General features: G+C 39.1%; 1 protein-coding gene across 14 annotated transcripts in view; it reads right to left on the bottom strand.

The window, feature by feature from the left end:
• Positions 1-23,572, bottom strand: part of LOC126416114 (microtubule-actin cross-linking factor 1) — a 1,003,027-nt gene that overhangs the window by 40,581 nt on the left and 938,874 nt on the right. For all 14 annotated transcript variants that reach the window (XM_050083628.1, XM_050083630.1, XM_050083635.1 and 11 more), the window contains 4 exons: positions 22,696-22,867; positions 22,472-22,589; positions 18,882-19,114; positions 18,547-18,664 (listed from right to left, as the gene is read on the bottom strand). In XM_050083628.1, coding sequence (XP_049939585.1) covers positions 18,547-18,664; positions 18,882-19,114; positions 22,472-22,589; positions 22,696-22,867 — 641 coding nt within the window. The remainder of the gene's footprint in view (positions 1-18,546; positions 18,665-18,881; positions 19,115-22,471; positions 22,590-22,695; positions 22,868-23,572) is intronic.

Genomic DNA, 23,572 nt, shown 5'->3' with positions numbered 1-23,572 from the left:
CACTTTTATGAATGATGATGAAATGATGGGGACAACACAAACACCCAGTCCCCGAGCGGATATAATCCCTGACCCGGCTGGAAATCAAACCCAGGACCCCGTGATTCAGAGGTAGCAATGCTAGCCACTAGACCATAAGCTGCAGACAGGGGTTACGGTAAGCCTGAAGTAGTGAATTCCATATTATCCATGAAGTGTAGCTAACAATAGAAAAGGAAGCTGCGTTTTGTTCTTTCTATCGATCACCTGCCACAGAGTGGTAACAAACTTTTAAATGCTTCACGAAATTGCTTCTCATAGCTGGAAGTGCCGATTGTACTTGTGACCAACTGGAAGTAGCAAAACATACTTTAAATCATCACAACACATGAAATAGTGTTTAAATACAGTGCTGTGTTTGCTACTGCAATGCTATATTCTTTGGTTACAAAAATTATCGAACACACTGTTCATCCAAAGCATTCCCGTTTCTGTCAAGTTATGATTAAACACACCAAGAGGCAAAGGAAAAGACAGCATGCAGTTCACAAATGTGAGGGAAAAATAACAAGAGAAACTAAAGGCACTGCCAACTGACAAAGATAACTATCAGACCAACAGAAATTAAAAGTAGACGAATCTATGCCATTAAAAGGAAAACCGACTCTCACTGAAATAGCCTACAGCACATAGCCCGAGGATTTGCATCTCTTGCCAGTTTCTCCCCTCAGTTTATACTACTAACTGAATCAGAACTAGTGGTTTCTCAGCAGAGACTTCAGACACCTTTTATACAGGAACCATGTCACTGCATTGGGCTTCGTCAGATACTGAACTCTCTGAAAAGTGGAAAGGAGTTGAGTCAGCCTTTTTCCAATTGCTAAAACATAGCATCTATTGTGCTAAACAAAGAACTGAAGGTCCTGACATGAGCCGTGTATTCCCCACCAAAGTTACTATATATTCATCATCACCACCATCCCTGCCAAGACTGAAGTGGTAACTTTCACGAGAGGATTTTCGTACTAGCAATTTCAGTAAGTTTAATTGCATATAGCTCTAACAAAAGCACTGGCACTCTTCAAGTCAATTTTTTTTCCCTTCACTTCACAGTAAAATATGGCAACTGTTACGAAATAAATACAAGTAGTTCATCAATAACTGGAATTCACATCAACTAATCTATGACACCTCATTTGGAGATAATATATGTCTATGTTTAGTATCGCACACTGAGATTAAACACATAAAAGAACCAAAAAACATACAAATCAGACAGTAGGACTGATTCCCTACCACTGACACATTCTAACAAGTCCTGTTGGTATTCATGCAATAATATTTACTCAGAAATATAGAAGATATGTTGAGTGGCACACAGGAACAACAAAAAAACTGCTATAAATTCAAGTTTTCAGACAAACCAAACACACACATTCACGCTATCACAATTGAGGCCTCAGACACCATAGGCAGTGGTCATGTTTGTATGAGTTGAGCTTGCATGAAAAAAAATTATTTTGTGTGTGTGTGTGTGTGTGTGTGTGTGTGTGTGTGTGTGTGTGTCTTCCCCTGACATTATCTCTAATCACAAAGAGAAGGCTTACCTAAATAAACCATGTTTGGCAACCTCAAATTATAGACTCTTCAATTTTAAACTTCTAATTTCCTATACAGAACACATTTGCAACTTTTTCTGCTATTCTCAATGGAAAGTGGGGGTGTAAAGGTGGCACAGTCCAGCTATTTCATGTTGCCCAAGACAGAAGAGAAAGATACTTCAAGTAAAGCATTTGTAGAAATTAAGCCCAGCAGACAGCATGTTATGTTCGTAACTCTGAGTTTAGAAGTGATAAATCAAAGCAGAAGTATTCAAGCTATCTTTTCTTTATAGTGCCTTTTTTTGTTAGTGTGAATCACTTATGAGCTTAAGAGCACTACGTGCATCAATTATTACAAAAGTATAAGTGGGATAAAAAGCGTACCAAACAAATACTATCAGCTGAGAGACTGGATCTTCAACATACACATAACATGAAAATGGATTTCAGTAAAAAATGCAACACTTTTTCCCCTCAGTCAGTCTCAGTTGAAAAAAATGCCGAATTTGTTGTGAGACATTGTGGAACATTCCCATTTCAGTACCTATAGTTTCATGAAGTTCCGAGAGATCACGGCACTACAGGAACTTTCAAAATAGCATCTGTAACAGAGGTGCATTCCGAGCAGAAAGGTTATAGAGTTTCGTTTGGCGGAAAGCCAGAACATTGCAGATATTCACAGGTGCTCGCAGAATGTTTACAAAGACCTGTCAGTGAGAAAGAAACGTGGCAAGTCTGGGTGAGGCATCTGTCATTGCAGCAAAGTTGTGCAGACCTCTCCGAATCTCCCACATGTCAGCTAGCCAAACGCATTAGTCACTTCTGCGATACTGGATGGTGCAGACACACTCATTCGAGGCGATTGACAGATCACAATCAAACACCTCGCTGCACAAATGGACTTCTCTGGTAGTGCTGACATACTCATCACCCAGTTGGGGTACTCAAAAGTGTGCACTCACTCGGTTCCTCACTGCGGAACAGAAGACCGTAAAGAGCATTCGTCCTAGTAGACAGCTGGTTTGTTGTCATAACAATATAAGAAGCTGGGCAATGACTGCAGCACAGTTGGTATATGACACAGCTGTTTCACACGCAGCCCGGTCTCTGATAGGGTAAGGTAAGGCTGTGACAGGACAAGAATAGTAAGCGCTGTGTTAGTGGATTGGGCAGATCTTGCACCTTAGTCTTCCACATGTGTAATCCATGTGGCAAGGTGTTAGAACTGGGAGTAGCGTAGGGATGATGGGACACCACTTCAGGACGAGTGAGTAGGATGCTCCTCATTACAGGGCATGACAATACATAATCAAAGTCCTGATGAAGGTTGTGGTTCATTTTTTCCAGTCCAGAGTGGTGTTGGGTAACAAACGGCATGCTTTGAAGCTGGTTGTTGGGTTGGCGAGAGGCGTGTGTGTGTGTGTGTGTGTGTGTGTGTGTGTGTGAGAGAGAGAGAGATAGGTAATGTATTTGCAGACTAGGTCTGTGAAGGCATTTGTGAGACCTTCAGCACATTCGGCATGGGAGTTTGCAGATACAACATCCCTGGGTGGCCAGGCTGCATGGGAGGATTTTTTTAGTGTGGAAGGGGGTGGCAGCTGTCAAAGTGCAGATATTGTTGGTGGGTTTAATGTGGACAGAGTCATCAGATAGGAGGATGTCGATGTCCAGGATTTTGTAATGCTGGGATGAGGAGGACCAGGCGAAGGGGATGGAAGAGATGGGTGTTGAGGTTGTGACAGAATGAGAATAAGGTTATCTTGGCCCTGAAACTAGACCATCAAAGATATCATCAGTGAACCTGAACCAGACCATGGGTTAGGTGTTTTGGGACACTAGGAAGGTTTCCTCTAGATGGCCCATAAATAAGTTGGCACAGGTGGGTGCCACGCAGGTGCACATAGCTGTGCTGCAGATTTGTTTGAATATCTTCCCTTCAAAGAGGAAGTTGTGTATGAGAATAAAGTTAGTAAGGTATATGAGAATGAGGTAATGAATTTGGCGTCTGAAGGATGCTGAGAGAGGTAGTGCTCGATAGCAGCAAGACCATGGGCATGATGGATGATTGTCTATAGGGAAGTGGTATCAACCGTGATGAGCAGAGATCCTGGAGGTAAAAGGGTGGGTAGGGTGGAGAGTTTGTGAAGGAATTGGTCGGTATCTTCGATCTGGGAGGCTAGATTTTGGGCAACTGGTTGGAGGTGTTCTTCAATGAGGGCCAAAATTTGCTCGCAATGTGCATGTGTGTGTGTGTGTGTGTGTGTGTGTGTGTGTGTGTGTGTGTGTGTTTGGGAAGGGGGGGGGGGGCACATGCGTGCGTGCGTTTCCTTTTCAGAAAGAAGCTTCGTCAACAGCTCAGCATGTTACAGTCTTTCCGCTGTGCCTGCCTGCAACTCAACATATCATCTGCACCAATCTATCCATTTCATAATATTATTGATATTCCAACTTGGACTTCCCATTTTATTAAAGGTTTCATTTCAACAGTATAAAAAACACTACTGTCTGAAATAAAACAAGGGGGAAATATGATATATAAAATTACAATTTTGGCGGCCTCTACATATTATTATATCAAATTGAACAGGTCTTTAATGTGTCGTTGAGGACTGGATTTTAAGGTTGAAGTTAAAAAAAGTTAATGAATGGCAGAAACATAGTTGTTGCATGGCCTTTCATGAATAATTATTCAGTATTTTAGCAAAGGGGATTTTGTGGAATTTACAGCATCTTTATTCCAAAGATTAACATTCAAGTTCCAAGAAAATTTACACAGGCTATACTAACTTTGTATGACCTCTGAATTCCTTCAATGTCTGTCGTCACCCCTACTTGACTAAGACCCTAGAGCCTAATTCAGTTTTGTGGAATAGGTAGTATTAACATGTATGAAGCAGATTCCATTACAAATTACCCACATATTCACAGAATCCTCCCAGCAAATGAAAATTTTTAATTCACCTTCTATACTATTAATTTCACATGTTAATTTATTTTATATGACTTTCATATTATTAGCTTCAAACATTTACCATCCTGTACATCATGCTGGATTCTATCAGTAAAGTATTTCTTGAGCTACTTACATACTTATCTTAAGTTCCTGCTCTCTCAAATAGTAATTTATTCAGCGCACAGGTAGACAATGGAATGGTGTTATTTAAGAGGAAGTATCTAGGGTTTTTATGTAGGCCATTTGACTAACCTAATGAACTTTAACAGAGTGCCACATAATTACAGTTACTATCAATATTACACACTTCTGATGGTTGTAAAGATGATATGACAATTGAAGTTTTGCATAGGAACATAGGTCCAGATCAGTCTTTTCCTTGTTACGTGGAAGCAAAGACTAAATGACTTTTGTACTTGTATTCCATAATACAACCAATTTCTTTTTTTACGTAGCAGTCTTGTACAACAGGCTACACTGATATGATCAGTGGACTCTGTTTCAAAACAATGGCTTGTCAGGAAAAAAAAAATTTCTGGTCTGAGGGCAACATGAAACTTGTAGATAAAGGTGGATGGGTAGAGGTTAATTATAAACTTGGGTGCCAAGCTCCCCGGATTTTTTTTCCAGTATGGCTATATGGGGACCCATTTTTAAGTCATTCTAGTCTGTCAGTGGAAAATCTAGCCCATTTACAGATGCAGCAAAAATGATTCAAAGTACACCGTGTATATTTAACCAAGAGTATCAGAACTTACTGTGCAGGCTCAATTTGTGCTACATGGTGGCCATCATACTGAATAGTTTTCTTCATTAAGTACAAAAGAAGCATCCATATTGTATACAAGAAACATCAATACTGTCTGTAATAAGCATCAATATTAGCATTACAACTAAAAACATTAGCAAGTTTTCTTTTCCGTATAACTAGGAAACTGATACGTTTTCTGACATGCAACACCGAAATTTTATCTAGGTCTACTCTATAACTGTAGAACATTCTGTATAATGTCAGATGTAAGCCTGGTCATTGGGCCACACCTGGAGTTAAACTGCAAGAAAATACACTCCTGGAAATGGAAAAAAGAACACATTGACACCGGTGTGTCAGACCCACCATACTTGCTCCGGACACTGCGAGAGGGCTGTACAAGCAATGATCACACGCACGGCACAGCGGACACACCAGGAACCGCGGTGTTGGCCGTCGAATGGCGCTAGCTGCGCAGCATTTGTGCACCGCCGCCGTCAGTGTCAGCCAGTTTGCCGTGGCATACGGAGCTCCATCGCAGTCTTTAACACTGGTAGCATGCCGCGACAGTGTGGACGTGAACCGTATGTGCAGTTGACGGACTTTGAGCGAGGGCGTATAGTGGGCATGCGGGAGGCCGGGTGGACGTACCGCCGAATTGCTCAACACGTGGGGCGTGAGGTCTCCACAGTACATCGATGTTGTCGCCAGTGGTCGGCGGAAGGTGCACGTGCCCGTAGACCTGGGACCGGACTGCAGCGACGCACGGATGCACGCCAAGACCGTAGGATCCTACGCAGTGCCGTAGGGGACCGCACCGCCACTTCCCAGCAAATTAGGGACACTGTTGCTCCTGGGGTATCGGCGAGGACCATTCGCAACCGTCTCCATGAAGCTGGGCTACGGTCCCGCACACCGTTAGGCCGTCTTCCGCTCACGCCCCAACATCGTGCAGCCCGCCTCCAGTGGTGTCGCGACAGGCGTGAATGGAGGGACGAATGGAGACGTGTCGTCTTCAGCGATAAGAGTCGCTTCTGCCTTGGTGCCAAGGATGGTCGTATGTGTGTTTGGCGCCGTGCAGGTGAGCGCCACAATCAGGACTGCATACGACCGAGGCACACAGGGCCAACACCCGGCATCATGGTGTGGGGAGCGATCTCCTACACTGGCCGTACACCACTGGTGATCGTCGAGGGGACACTGAATAGTGCACGGTACATCCAAACCGTAATCGAACCCATCGTTCTACCATTCCTAGACCGGCAAGGGAACTTGCTGTTCCAACAGCACAATGCACGTCCGCATGTATCCCGTGCCACGCAACGTGCTCTAGAAGGTGTAAGTCAACTACCCTGGCCAGCAAGATCTCCGGATCTGTCCCCCATTGAGCATGTTTGGGACTGGATGAAGCGTCGTCTCACGCGGTCTGCACGTCCAGCACGAACGCTGGTCCAACTGAGGCGCCAGCTGGAAATGGCATGGCAAGCCGTTCCACAGGACTACATCCAGCATCTCTATGATCGTCTCCATGGGAGAATAGCAGCCTGCATTGCTGCGAAAGGTGGATATACACTGTACTAGTGGCGACATTGTGCATGCTCTGTTGCCTGTGTCTATGTGCCTGTGGTTCTGTCAGTGTGATCATGTGATGTATCTGACCCCAGGAATGTGTCAATAAAGTTTCCCCTTCCTGGGACAATGAATTCACGGTGTTCTTATTTCAATTTCCAGGAGTGTAGTACAGGGTGTGCAGAAAGTCCAGGAACATTTTCAATTATTTAATGCACAGGAACTAAACATTGTACAGATGTCATACATATTGCATTTTGGAGAGAAACTCTGAAGCAAACCATGGACTCCTTATGAATGTCTCTCATACGCGCTCCATATTCACTTCACTCACATGGGACGTCCGCTTCTCTTTGCCAGACACAAGCAACCTGTTGTAACGAATTTGTTGTGCCAATGGTAAATGGCCTTGCTTGTTGGTGGCTTCTTAACGTACTTGGTTCCAAACATCTGTTGAACAGCTGTAGCACACTTGTTTTTGTCGAACTTCAACACAGAGAAAGCTCGCTCCACACCTGAACTCACCACGCTTGTGACTAGGGCTGACTATCGGCAAATTACCGAACTACGCTGTGGCGGTATACTTTAAAAAAACAAAAAACTTTTCAGGGTTTCTCCTCACAATGACATATGTGTGATAACTGTAGACTGTTTGGTTCTTGTGCAATTAATAATTGAAATTGTTCCCGGACTTTATGTACACCCTGTATTTTGACACCATGCGTGTCCCTGACTACAAAGATGAGATCAGTGCAGCCACAAGCAAATTTGGTTTGGCACCAAGTCTATCCTTCACAAAGAAACCTGTGGACCAACTCATCGTCCAATTAGAGATCAATTAGCTGAGAACAAGGAATTGTGCAGCTGCAGCAGTAACATCATTTTTTGCCAACAGACTGCATGAAGTTCAAAGACCTGTCCTCTTCATAAGAATAAGGTGAATGTGTCACCCCCCTGTAGTGATTACAATTCAAGTTGATGTCTCATCCTGCTTTTTTCAATCAATTTCTCATTGACTTATCCATCACCATAGTGACATCATGACCTAAAGAGACTGCAGTTTAATAATCTGACAAGTCACAGTCATGCAGGCTGAGCATCTATCACTATTCAACCTTCAAACCATGATCGCACGCACCCCAGGTCCCTGCAATGTCAATGAGGCATTACGAGATCCTGAGTAGTGTCTACCCTCACAGTATCATCCATCACTGACTGGAGGTCAATTCTGACCTTAGTGCAAAAAATGAACCTGGTTCATGAATTTGCTAAGTTGTAAAAACGTGAATCAACTAAACGAGATTCAGCTTTGGTCTAAATTAGTATGATACACATTTGACAATACTAAATCAACTATAAAAACGATTACCGTGCTTCAGCTGCAGATACATATTGTATATCAATGAGTTGCAGTATTTATTAATGAAGATTTTGTGTTGTAAAAATGGAGGGAAAGAAGTGGAAGAACTTCTCTGCAGCTAAACAACACCGAAATAAACCGGTTATCGATGGTGTAAACAAAAATTTAAAAAATTATGTCCTTAGTGCTTAGGTTCCTGAACACAGAATGCACATCAGTGGCATAGAAAACTAAGAAAGCAGTAATTGGTATAATGGGAAGTACAGTTTCAAGACAAAGTACTGTTGTATTTATCTTTATAAATAATATCATAAAAATGCATCTTTCAGCAGGTAATTATTCATGGCCATTTGGTGTAGGTCGTTAGGTGGTGCAGTTGATTTGACTTGGAATGCTAACTGCTGCCAACCATGGCATCATGTCGCATCGGGCTTTCAGCTGTTTGCAGAACATGCAAAGACATAAATCACACATTGTTTGCTGTGGGATCTGGCATGAAGGGCAAAGCTTACAATAATTCATGTGTTTTGCACACACTGTTTTCGATGTAATTTACAAAAATATTACATTTAGTGAGGTTGAAATTGAGTGCGCCTGATAAGTCGTCGTCATGTCGTTCTAATTTCACAAAGAGCAGTGGCAGTAAGATGTGTGAGCAGTACAAATTTTCTTTACTAAAAGAATGTTAACATTCTCTGTTGCAGTATGTTGATAATTTTTACTTTTGGACTGTCTAATTACAACCGAATGTAACAGAATTTTTGGACCATACACATTTTGCCTTTATTGCTTGCTAGGCATCTTCAGTGGCCTGGAATATGAACATATTTTTGTTTATACTATTTAGTTTACATTTTGGGACAATGTACATATAGGTTCTAAACAGTTCTGGCAGTTTTTTTGTCTACAATGTAATAATAATTGAAAGCTCTACTTAAAGATTTTGTGGATGTTGTCTATTTGCCCATTTTTAGCACTGTTTTTCTTCTTATAATTGCTATTTGAAATTTTGTTTTGGAGACTTCACAGCTCTAGGAACTGAACACTTGTTTTGATGTTATTTTTTTGTTGGTGTTGCCAACTGCCAAATGTTATCGCCAAAGATTGAATGTTATTGCCAACTATTTAGTGTATTTTTGTAATATCTGGTGATCTGCGTGTGTGTGTGTGTGTGTGTGTGTGTGTGTGTGCATGTAAAATAGTATTTGTTTTGGTATGATGAGATGATTGTACATACACTTTCCTTAAATTTTGTACGTCTGTGTGTGTGTGTGTGTGTGTGTGTGTGTGTGTGTGGGGGGGGGGGGGGGGGGGGGGGGGCACGCACACACAAACCGATTGCAGATATCACAAAAACCCACTCAATAGTTGATGATAACATTCAACCTTTGGTAATAATATTCAACAGCTGGCAACCCCAACCAAATTATAACATCAAACAAATGTTCAGTTCCTAGTGCTGAGAAGTCTCAAAAACAAAATTTCAAATGGAATTACAAAAAGAACAGCGTCAAAAATGGAACAAAACACAACATATAGAACAACATCCACAAAACCTGTAAGCAGAATTTTATATTACTACTAAATCATAGAAAAGCAAACTGCCGTTCTGTTTACCACCTATATATACATGTACTCAATGCAAACTAAATAGTATAATAATAGTATAGTATATATATGTACATATACCAGGCCACTGAAGATGGCTTGCAAATAATAAAGGTGGAATGTGTATGGCACAAAAATTGTCTTTAATTAATTTGTAATTAGACAGTTCAAAAGTAAAAATTATCAACATACTTTAACATTATATGCAACTGAGGACAGTACTACAAACTTAAAGATGTTAATATTCTCTGTGTTTGTTAATACAATTGCTATGTTCCGCACTGTTTAAAAAAAAGGCTTTAGGATTGGCAGCTATGGAAGAAGTACGGTGATGAGGCTCACATGGGAGGCACGCCACACATTCAGCCAATCACATGGGAGGTGTAGCGAAGGCATTGACAAACTGCAATACCAACATTTTACATTTAACTCCAATTCCAAGCAGTTCAATGTCCAGTGAGAGCATTTGTTATGCACTGGGATTCGTTTCTCTTGTTTCATGTGCTTATGAGCATTTATTAACTGTTATTACTATTTGGCGGTATGATGTGTGACAATGAATAATGTCACATGCATATTCATCAGAAATCGTGAATGGGAAAAAATAGTTTGTCACATACTGTTGGCCACAGATAGCAAATTCCGTGTTGTACAACAACTTTGGGCCTCCACATGCTCCTCCATAAAACTCAATCCTAAAGTAATTTTGAACAGAGAAGCAAATGTTTATATCTTTTTACTAGAAATGGAATGTCAGCTCAGTTTGAATAGTTTTGAGGTTCTTGAAGGAACCATTCCACAACTTGGTTGATGTGGATAGGTGAACTATTTAAAACTTCAGTTAGATGGATGGGCAGAGATATAAATATGATAATTTACTGCTCAACATGAAGGGGCTAGAAACCATTTATAGCTTTCACAGAATTAACTAGAGGCTATGAAAGTTACTGATATCATTTTATCATCAACATGAAGGGGCTAGAAACCATTTATAGCTTTCACAGAATTAACTAGAGGCTATGAAAGTTACTGATGTCATTTTATCATCAATTCTTGTTCAGAATATGCAGTATCAGCCTCAAGCCATCTGATCTCATTGTTTCATTGGTAGCATAAACCTACAACATAACAAAAAATTGGCTCCTTGAAACTATGAACTGATGATGGAAAGTCCAGTATTTAAAAATAAGTAGTACCAACTTTTTCAAAGCTCTGCACAAACTAAAAACTTGTGTAGATTCATCACAGCAGAAGTTACAACGTGATCATGGCCATTTTTTTCTAGGATGCCAGAAAGTAGATAATCAGTGATCATCTTTTAATGGCACTGGTGTTTCATGACTGTCACTCTTTTAAAATGATTCTAGACACTCCTGCTGTAATAAATATAATAGAAAGTGTAGAATCTGTTTATATGCTGCAAGCACACCCTTAGTCTAATTCAGACACTTATCAAATAGAGATGTACACAGCCTGTACACTACTTATAATGTTCCATTGGCCTTTCGGTTAGTTTGTATGTAATTTCAATGTAATTTCCTTACACTGATGAAACTAAATTCATTTGAAAAACTATTGAAGATCACCAAGATCAAGCAGTGTATACTTCAAAGTAGTAGTAGTTTTGCCAAGTCATATCTTCCTTGGATACATAAATTGTTCGACTATATCATTCTAGGAACTTAATTAACCAACAAAATGTACTGCAGAACTATTGCAAGTACAACAGTAAAAATCAAACAACGGGGAAAATGAAAAGAAAAAACTGGATGGTAGAATGGTTAGTCTTTGGTGGGAAAACAATTCACTACTGACCCACCACAAATTGCTCTGCACATTTAACAAACTGTAATGAACAGAATACCTGGTTCCATAAAACACTGACCCCACTTCCAGTGGACAAGACAGTTTAGACAAAATAAGGTCTGCAATTCAGAAGTCCACGTGGATTTCATCCAGTCAGTATGCATATTGCATGTTATCTTGTTCTTCAAAACAAAACCAGTAAATATCTTACTTGAATCATGTTAGTTTGCTTAAGACAAACAATATGCCATATGGTCATACATCTACTATACAACATAAGACTAATTTATAACACAAATCAATGGAAAGTAAAAAACACACACAAAACGTTTCTATAAATTGTTTCCCCTTCTGGTGAGTTCTCACAATCTTTTTGAACTACAGAACTTTATCTCACTCTTTCTTTTTTTTCTAAAAATTAAGTTTCTTATTACTATGACAACAGGCAAATGCAAGTAGCTGTGCTTCAAACAGAAATACTATGACTCCCAAAACATCCAAAATTTGTTGTTATACTATAATTCTAGAAAATTAAATTCTGCAAGGGAAAAAAACAGTCAAATACTTCAGCCCACAGCTAGCACACATTGCATTCCGAGGGTCTGGTGGTGAAGCAAACTTACAGAAAAGTGCTACAACACTGAGAGGACACCACGGTTCATGCTCCTCAGGCCGACTGGGGTCAGGTATCGGAAGCAGAACAACTGCATATGTTCCACAACAATGCAAATGCATAGAAGAAATAAAAATAGGCGTAACATGCCAGTGAACAGAAAGAAAATGGACCAAAGTATCCGGGATAGGTCGAAAAATGATTTTGCCGACAATATCAGAAATAAAAGATACATTGCAATGAAAAACAATACAAAAATGTGCGATAGAACAAAGCATAAATGTTCAGTTGCACAGTAATGGAAAGCGGGTACAGGACAAAGAGAAAGAGACAGAGAAAAACACGGGTAAAATAATTACATTTTTGTCTTCATTAGTATGAGTTTAACAAAATTCTTCACAAAAAATGTCTTTCATAATATGAGAGCTTTGCCAACGTTGTTGTTACACCATTAATAACAACAGCTGATTGATCATCAACATTAATAATAATTATTGTTTACTTGGTACAGCTTTGTGTTCACTGTATGAACTAGGGTGAATGCTTTAATAATGAAAAATGTTTGTGCTCTCATATCATAACAGATAGCAATTTTACATCTCCCCAACTCACAATTACATAAGCAAAGGCACAAGCTCAAGAACATAACATGTCAAACACACTTTTAATTACCTCATGAGACGAACACCACCCACCGGTGCTTGGTGCTTGTTGGCGACAACAGTTAAGACCCTTCCCAATAATTTTAGTAAAGAATATACATACAAAATAACGTTTTCTGCACAGTTTCGCTCAACTGACAACATCATCACAACCAAAGTGCACACTTAAAAATAACATCACAACCCAAAAATTAACCTTAGTATTCAGCTAAAGAGTAAACTGTTAAATCTGCCATCTTACACACTCTTTTCCTTCTCAAAATAGAAATGTTTTCTTTTATTAAATTATTTGCAACTCAAGGGAGAAACAGAGATATAAAACTGTACAATTGGAAGTTGGCTTAACTCAGGGGTAAAATTGCAAGTTAGCTGAACTCAGTAGTAGAACTGCAAGTTAGCTTAATTCAGTGGCAATAATTCCCTTTTCTGTCACTTGTTGTTCCACCTTGACAATGGGAATTTAGCATAAAAAGAGAGCAAATGAAAAGAAATAAAAGTTATAATGAAAGACAGCAGGACAAAGTAAAATTAATTTAAGATAAGCTTCAGAAACAATACTTTCCTAATTGCTTAAAGAAACAGCACAGTTATGGTTAACTAACAACATACAACTGAAAATATCTGTTCTTTATTTCTTTCATATTTTTGACCTACAAAAGTATTACGTCCTTGCTCTTGCCCAAATATGATATGCAATTCCTAAAAGATAAAAGTCAATTCAAATAACTGCAGGTTAACTGTCACTTAAACTAATTTTATAAATGAAAGCTCAGGTAAATATAAGAGACATTTCTAAAAATAGCACACTTTGATCTAAAAATTGTCCACAATATAAGAAATAATAAAAATTCACAAGAAAACTGTAAAAGTCAGCAGTGTGGCACTTGTAAATATCTGATAAATGGGAACTCAACATTCCTGTTCAGCAATGTCATAGAAATAACGTCAGTTGATGAAAACAAGCACCGATCAAAGTTTCTAGTAACTGTGGTGCGACTGCTTAGCATGCATTAAAAAATACATACTTTCTATGTATGTCTATTTCAGTTCTATTCTGTGGCCATAATGTCAACAGACAGACAGCGGGTGCATGTTAACTGGAATGCTATTCAACTATGAGTGAAAAGTCCTGTGAAGTACACAAATAATAGGTGTTAAGGTAACCATTCTCCATATAGTTAGGGCATTGAACAGTTAAGAAGCACATACACACAAGACTGAAAAACACAGCTGAGCTTTTCTCCTTAACTAATACATGGAGTTGGTCATCAGTAACAGGTCAACATCCATGGACTTTATGTGAGATTTATAATTAGACAATAAGTTCAGATTATTTTAGGAATATCAAAAGGTGAGTCCCGCTGCGCATCCACATATGGTGAATATTTTTAAAGACTAATTGGAGTCACAAAAAATCTTAAGACTCTTGGTTTTCAGCAAATCTTTAGAGATTAAAATGTGAAAGGGAGCAATTCTGGCTGGCGCAGTTGTATCACTGATCTGTCAGTGAGTCTACCCCTCAAAGGTGAAATAGTTATTGGAAACTACCAAGCCAAGTAATGTGATGTTCAGGAAGGTCAAGTAGGATGTCAAGTTGAGCTGGTTGTTTTCTTTAGAATACAGGAGACTGCTTGGATGTGGGGCGAGTGTGAGACACGTACAGATTGCAGGAAATTGTTTGCACCTTTAATATTTGATGGGTTTTGGACAATAGGCCATACGATTATCAATAAATGAAAATCCACAGGTAGTGTGTTCTTTGAAGCTATGAACTGAAGGGCAGCCTAGATTGTTAGGTTAGTGTGTCTTCTCATGTGATTGTGACCTTCAGTTGGGGTTATTCCTCCCAACGCTAGTACCTCAGAAACTTACATATGATGATTTGCTCTGTAGCAAATGCAATACATATTGCCTCAACTAACATAAATGACACAGTACACCATATATTTTCCATCTCTGAATCCTAATGATGTTAAATATTAAATGGGCAACAAAACAAATGGTAGACAAACAAGTGAAATAGATTTTCTCATTTGTCTTTAATTCCCCTAATGATTTACAACAAAAGGGCAACAAAATTCTCAGAATCAAGTATTTGATCACTTTTCTCTCAACAGGTAACTCTGTAAGTCTGGTGTCATTCTTGATGTTTTTTTCCTAATATTCATTTACCAGATATTGAATTTGAGCAACATTGTTCTTATCTACTTGCAAGAAAAAGCCTGACTACTTTCTGTTGCAAATTAGGTTAAAACACAGGCAGTATTACACTAATTAGCCATAGTTGTCAACAATCCTAGGAAGAATCTCATTGTAGTGAGATATTACTGTCAGTAGGATTGCAGGGGGGCCTCATTAACTGTGATATCAACCATTTATGACATGCTGAACAAGAGATCTTAAGTTACATGAATTCAAGGATATAAAACCTGTAAGGAAAATATCAAGATGCACATTTGTTTTACACCAATACCCTAACATTTTGAAAAATAGAAGACATCCAGAAGATTAATTACCATTGACAACATTGTGTTATCTATTTAACCCATAAAAATAATGGAGCAATGTGTGAAATAAGAGAAAGTCACTCACTCACCTACAGCAGATCAATACACAGAGAAGAGGAACACACAACAGAAAACAGCATTCATTCTAGCTTTGAACTACTGGTTCTTGTTCTAGCAATAGCACTCACATTCACACACACAACCACACAGACACCCAAACTAGAGATCAGAAATATAGCACGTATAAGTCTAATGTTCAAGTCGCATACTCCACAAATCAAGATGCCGCTATTGCATCAGTTGTAATGGACTTCCTTTGTTCCCACAATTGTTCCGCAACTAATACGAATGTGAGAACTGTGGTGTTGTGGTCGCTTTAAACTGTATTACCAAAGCATGCAGGAGCATAACGCTAATCATGACTTACTGTTAGTAAGGAAGATGCTGCTGTAGAGTAGCAGTGACAAGGCGAAACGACCAACTATTGGGATCGGATGGCCTTTAACAAAGCTGTCTCTTGTCAGACTTCGAGAATGCAAGAAGAAATTTAATTTATCCAAAGTACACAATTGTAAATGTTTACCATTAGAGGAGGAGGAGTGATATCTGGAATAAGTTTCATGCTGCAGTCCAAGCTTCAGATGAAAATCACATATTTCTTTTTTGACAAAGAAAATGTGGTCGAAGCAGGTTTTATTCTTTTTATCATCCACACAATTGACCAATTTCAATCGTGGGTCACTTTCAAGCAAGTATTTTACGCTTCACACTTAATCACTGATACATGTGGACAGGTATAATAAAAAGAATACACGGCCCACTTGGACCATGTTTTCATTATCAGGCAACATTGAGGGTATGGACCCCCACAAAAATAAAATTTTGAAATGCGTACAAATTTCATTCAATGCAAATGAAATGATTGCACTCTTGTCCATTCCACCTCCACCATGAGAAAATATATGTGCTGCGTCAAACAAAACCTGGGCACAACATCTAGTTGTGTAGCTTATCATTCATTTCTGTAATTTATTTTGATAATTAACCACCACTGAGAGAATATACTTCATCAAAATGTCACGTTTTCTGGTACTGCCATTACAGACTCAACAATGCCTTGAAACTGTGTATATGTTAAAATAATCGTTAGACATTATCTGAATAGGTATTAAAATAAATTTACAGCAGTCTTCACAATTTTTCATCTATACAAATGTAAGTATAAACAGAACAATATTCGCTGCTAACCAATCACTTGTTATACTGGTACATAACTTGCTTCCCTCATGTAGACAGGTCGGACATTTTGTGACATTTCAACTTGCACCCGAGAAAGGCAGTGAAGCCGAAATCATGATTACATCAAATAAATAAATACCAGTTTACAGTTTAATGGTGGAAATGTCTTTCAAGATAGTTGTATATGTAGCAGAAACACTGCTAGCCCACGGTCACACTTGTGAGCTTTGGTACTTGTGCTCCTTTCTGAGCAAGTTGAGTGCACTTTTACCCGACAACAGACTCGGGTGACGAGTGTGCTGCTACAGAGACTCACGAGTTGAGCCTACAGGCATACGAAGACAGTGGGTTCCGAGATCACACCATGGAACCTGCTGGCAAATTTAAAGCGATTACACATTCCCACAGCAAATTTAAAGCGATTACACATTCCCACAGCCTCAGCAAGACTTGTGTGTTTCTGTGCTCCATGGACTGATCCACTGTAGGCAAGTGGTTGCCTTTCCCTTACTGTATGTATTACTCCATCCAAAAACTTCTATTGTTACCCATAAAAATAATGAAAATTTATTTCCAAGTACCACACTTCACTTATTCATGAACATGATACAGTATGTGAAATATCTGACAAAGCTACATAATTGTAAGTGCACTGGTGAAAAACAAGAACATATTTAAACGACGTATCTCAAATGCTACCTGTTAAATAGCCTTACATACAAATATGAGTCACTGTATCATCTGCTTGTTTCTACCTGGACTACTTTCACAGCAAGACACAGAAATGCCTTTACTCTAGCAACACAAATGCCCCTACCAGATTATTAGCATTCTGAACAAACATACAGTGTCAGTAAGTGTGATAACGGTAGTCACATATAAAGTGACATGTTGACTGCATAATTTGAAGAGCAAAACAACAAAAAGTTGTAAAAAAAATGGCAAGTAGAAATGAAAATGGAATGTAACAAACAGTAAAGATAGGAAAGGGAGCCTCTAAGATTTCTATGGAATCTAGCAGAAAATCATAAAAAGAACATGGCTTCAACTCAATTCAAACAGCACTAAAACCATTTGCATGAGCTGCTTACTACTTGGCAGAAATACTTGAGCAGAATGTTGCCAGAAGACAGAGAAATAAGGACAGGTACACGACACTGACGCAACAGCAGTTGGGTCTAGCTCTGTACTGGAGGCTGCTCCAAAAAATATACTACACAGTCAATAATGGTTAAGAAATCTTATATATCTTAAGGCTTATAACATCTTTTGTTAACATTGCTAATGACTTTATTAGGTTTTCTGTAGCAATCTAGATAAAAGATTCTGCATCTCATAACAATAAATTGCTTATGCACCACAAACAGCTTAAAAACTGTGACAGTTAAATTCTGATCTGAAAGGTTAATAAATTCTGGACAAACACTATTCTAAAACTGTAGATGGAGTACTTGAATATTCCACAAAAAATCAATAAATTGATAAAATTTTAGGAGAAGTATAATGATGTACGAAGACTAACTTCACACCTAAGGTATAGCCAGCAATGGACATTATTCCTAACAGAAAAGAAGTGCTGTAATAAAATAAAACATTATAAAGATGAAACCAAGAATCATTTTTATTTTCCTTCATAATTAAAACTGCCTCATGTCATGGTGCAGCCTCTCTTAGTTCCTGCCTAAAGTCTCTCCACTTAATCGTGGACACTGACATTCCTTTCTTACATTTTTGGTATTGCTACCATCACAGTCAATTTACAAATAAAACATATTTACACACAACTTAAAAAAAATGATAAAATGCCTTCAACAGTGCACCATTTCATCAGATATTTCACATGCAAATTCTCAGAAAGACTTCTCGAAAAAATTAAGCATAATTTTCCTTATACATACCACGGCAAGGGTCATTCTTTTGCAGGAACTCATCTAGTGCAACCCAGCCACCACCAACTCTCACCATGACAGTTGATCGTAGAATACGCACCAGGCGTAACTTCTGGCTGTCACCAAACTGAAAGAGAAATAAAGAGGGATGTGGAAAACCTAGAACTGTAGTTAATGATTACGAACTGGTTTATATTGTTTCCCTAGGGGAAAAAAACTGTTGTTTACCTCGCTGTCTGATGGCCAATCTTTACAGATTCAAGTACATCACACAACATTTTCAAGATCACACACTGAATATAAAAAAAAGAGAGACTCAAAACAAAATGGTTGTTTCAACTCACCCTGTATTTTCCTTCTCCAACCTGAAAGACTCTGAATTTTTGCCTGCATGTACACAGCATAACAAGTCTTTTAACTTCATCATGAATCTTTTCAGCATCTGTAACGGGTTTTGTTGGCTCAACCCAATCAGGCCTTAATGCTGCTATGAACTCCTTCCAGTCAATGAAACCTTCTGAATTACGATCGAAAAGATCAGCAACTGCATTCATCTCCAGCCGGCTCGTATCAAATTCTGTAAAAACAAAGATTCTAGTTCTCATCGTAGTTCAGTAAGTAAGGGTGTTCATTACAAAGAATGAAACACACACATATTTTAAAACTGAAAGCAATTAACCACTTAACTGAATATCTTCAAGCAAATAGTCAGTCCAAAGGAAAAATGTTCAAATGTGTGTGAAATCCTATGGGACTTAACTGTTAAGGTCATCAGTCCCTAAACTTACACACACACACACACACACACACACACACACACACACACACACACACACACACACACGAGAGAGGACTCTAACCTCCGCTGGGACCAGCAGTCCAAAGGAAAGGCTACACTAAGCTGATGTATGAACAGGAACAATTTAATAAACAATAGTCGTAAGACAACACATGCAAATCCAACATAATACAAAAAAGAAGCAGTTAGGGTGGCAGAAAGGAAGAGAGAAAAGAAACAAAAACTGTTTCAGCAAAGAAATCAATCATCTGGTTAAATATCTACTTGGGCTACAATAAATTTCAATTAATATACAGAGTTACTGAACCAAATTGGGCAAAAACATTATGATACAACTTAACTAAAGGAAGTGATCAACTGACAAGCAACACAATGACACAAACTAATAGTCAGTGCAGTTGTTGAGGGAAGTCTGGGCAAAGAAACTGTTGAGGGGGCAAAGGACACACTATAATGAGAAATTAGTTATGCAGTGGCTTGTACAGAACAGATTAGGGTGGAAAGCAGTGCCTGAAGACCACAAGAAGAAGAAGAAGAAGAATGCTGAAATTACTAAAAGTTGTCAGATTGGACACCAGCATCAGTTCTCTATACCGCAGAAGTCTACAACTTTATTGTAAGATCAACAACTCACCACCCCCCACCCCCGATATAGGGTGTCCATAATTAAGATTCCAGTTTCAAAATACTGTGAGAAGAGAACCACTGCTCAAAATGATATCAAATTTGAAAAGCACATTGTTGATGCAGGAAAGAGAAGGCGGAACACCACAAAAATTTGACCAATAGAAAGTACTGTAAGCATCGAAATACACAGCTCAACGTGACTGTCCTCATAAAGAATCATGTGCTGCTGGCAAAGCTTAAAAAACAGTAACTGTGCACCAGTATCCCCGCAGATACTCCTGACAAGGGTATGAAAAAAGGCTTTGGTTTGATGTCTCTTAAGCGTCTGGAGAAAATTATTTAAAAAATCCAAAAAAGACAGTATCTTTTGACAAGCAGTGTGGCAGAGAGAGGAAAGCAGCTGATCCGACAGCTGTCAAATGTGTGGAGACAGCATCACAAGGAGGGGTGAAGCAGTTGTGTTCCAACATGAAGTGCATGGCAAATTGCCTGTACGTTTGACATGCCTGCAAGCACGGTGCATAAAATCCTACAAAACATCCTGCATTGCTATCCATACAGCAATCACACATGTTCAGGAGTTGCTTCCTGCTGATCTGTCAGCAAGCCAAATGTTCAATCTAATTTCTTGTTCATGGAAGTGGACAATGAATGGTCATGGAATATTCAGCAGACAGACAAAACCCAGTTCCATCTCCAAGGACATGTCAGTATACAGAACTGCAGAATATGGGTACACACACCAACCGGTACCATTTCATTCTGCAAAGGTGATTGTATGGTATGATTTGACATCATCATTTATCATAGGCTCACATCTTTTGGAGAAGATGAGTCCTGAAGGTCCTGTTACCTGTACCGTTACTGGTAAATGCCACAAGGGCCTTTTTCACACCAACATCATTCCAACCCTTCAATAGGGTGTATGTGCAGGTAGAACCATTTTTATGCAAGATGGCGCTCCTCCACCTACTGCACAGCCAGTAAAGTGGCTGCAGCAGCGGCATTTCTGAAATGTTAGAATTATCAGCTGTCATTTTCCTACAGCGTCGTCATCCAGATCACCTGATGATCAGTGTGATTTCTGGCTGTGGAGTCAGCTGAAAGATGCTGTGTTCAGTGCTCCAATTACATTCTTGCCCAGCATTTGAACTTGTCCCTCAAGACACCCCGACCTGTAGTGGTACATGTTGCTTCTTGATTTCAACTTGTGGAAGAAAATGGTGGACAGCTTATTGAAGATGTCTTGCGCCAGTCTCAAGACAATCAAAACTGATGTCATTTTGCTGTTTATGTGGTTTTTGGCCCCAGGACAATTAAAGACAGGTGTCATTCTGCTTTTTATATGGTTTTTGGCCACAGGACAATTAAAAATCGATTTTTCCCATTCAATATGGTACGACTTTGCAATAGTGGATGGGCTACCTAACAGTGCCACAATTGTTGACTGCTGAGCTTGTGTAGTCATGCACAATGAACAGTACAGATGGTGTAAGATGCAACTCAAACCATAGCCATTGTATTGAAATTCATCTGTCATGTGTAGCTGACCCCAATTACATTAAGAAACGTACAGCGCCATCTACTGGTAAAATTTTTGTTACATTTATTTTTGATCCACGACAGCTCCCCCATGTTAATAATATGCAGTTATAAATTTAACATCATTCTGAGAAGTGGTTTTCTTTTAGAGGGTTTGGAAACAGGAACTCAGAGAGAGGGAGAGAGGGAGAGAGAGAGAGAAAGAGAGAGAGAGAGAGAGAGAGAGAGAGAGAGAGAGAGAGAGAGAGAGTGAGTGTGTGTGTGTGTGTGTGTGTGTGTGTGTGTGTGTGTGTGTGTGTGTGCGAGCGCGCGAGATTGCAGATGGATTGCAACAAGTAGCACAGTGAATGTCCTTGAACCCAAAGTAAAGGAAAACAATAAATAAAGGTCAGTCGAAAATTTGAATGGCATTTGCTTCTCTTTTCTTGAACTAACAGTCTTTTGTCCACTATTACAATTCAATGAAGTAGTGATTCACTAGCAATTTAATATAAAGCTGTAATGATGAATGACTGTTTGAAAGCCATACAAGCCAAACAGGAACAAATGGATGGTAGGGGGAACAACAACCAACAACAATACAAAAATAAGTGGTAAATTGATTTTTCGCCCAATCTGAAAACATTCTGTACTGCAAGATTATGTAACACTTTAAAGTGGCACACAAAAGAATTCAGTTCTCAATTTCAGCTTGTGATCTAACCCCCTATGACATTACATCGAAAATGACGACAAACATAAAGTAACCAATATAATATAGAATCATAGTTTCTGAAATTCCTTGAGATTCATATATAATTCTGCTTGTTTCAATTTATTTCCTGGATATAGGGTAACCACATATTATCTTTAAGTATTATATTACTATTTATGTAAATAGCAACAACGAACCTGCACACAAATGTATACTTTTATTAGCAGCTTGGATGTTGGATATTAACTGAGAAAGCAAAAAGTTATGCTTACTTGTCTTCATAATTCCATCAATGAAGTCTTCTCGAGGAATGAGGCCATCGTTATTCTTGTCCATTTTTCGGAAAAGGTCAGTGAGACGCGATTTCTTGTGGTTCATGAATTTCAGGAACTAAAAAAACCAACATGCAATGTTAAGTACTCATTTAACGGAAACAATTAAGAGACAGATTTTCACCAAAAATTGCTTACTGCAATTATAAGAGCTGATAACCTACTCGTTTGCGCCAATCGTCCCAGCTGAAGTTCTTGACCTTCTCAAGTTCTTGCAAATATGCTAATCTTTCCTGCAGTCTACGTTGCCGTTCCCATGCTAGAAGCCACACATTCCTCCAGCGATCCCATAGAAGTTTAACACGAGGATTGCGGAACTGAGGTTCAGCACCTTTGCTACAAAGGAAAATAAAAAACTTATCTTAAATTCATGCTGAAATCCAGTGTCCTCTACACTTTCATAAAGAAAGGCTGCACATTATGTCAACCCTACTCAACATTTTAAGCTCAAATAGCAATTATCTGTAGTTATGAAGCACCATGTGTAGTCAGTATAACTAATTCTTTTTCAGATGCTTGTGATATATTGTCTTCCTAGAACTCACTGTTCTTGTTACTGCTGGGATTTCAGTTCAAAGACTGGTTTGAAGCACCTCTCCACCCTATTCTATCCTATGCAAACTTGGTTGTCTCTGTATAGCTACTGCAACCCATATACATTTGAATCTGCTGACTGCAATCATCTCTTGGTCTCACTCTGCAATTTTAACCCTCCCCCCCAAAACAAAAAACACACACACACACACACACACACACACACACACACACACACACACACTTGCCGGCTTGTTCCTTTGTGCTCCACGATGTGTCCTATAAACTGGTCTCCTCTTTTCTCTCCAATTTGATTTAGTCTCTCCTCAACAGTTATTCAATCCACTCATCCAATTTCCAGCCTTCAGCTACAGCATGACATTTCAAAAGCTTCTGTTTTTTTCCTGGCCATAAAGCTCATTGTTCACATTTCACTTTTGCACAACACTCACCCCAGACAAATATCTTCTGAAAAAGACTTCCTAACACTGAAATTTGCGTTTGATG

The sequence above is a fragment of the Schistocerca serialis genome, chromosome 8, assembly GCF_023864345.2.
Source record: "Schistocerca serialis cubense isolate TAMUIC-IGC-003099 chromosome 8, iqSchSeri2.2, whole genome shotgun sequence".
In the NCBI taxonomy this organism is placed as follows: domain Eukaryota; kingdom Metazoa; phylum Arthropoda; class Insecta; order Orthoptera; family Acrididae; genus Schistocerca; species Schistocerca serialis.
Note: the sequence above shows the minus strand (reverse complement) of the source record. Positions and strands in the feature narration are given on the sequence as shown.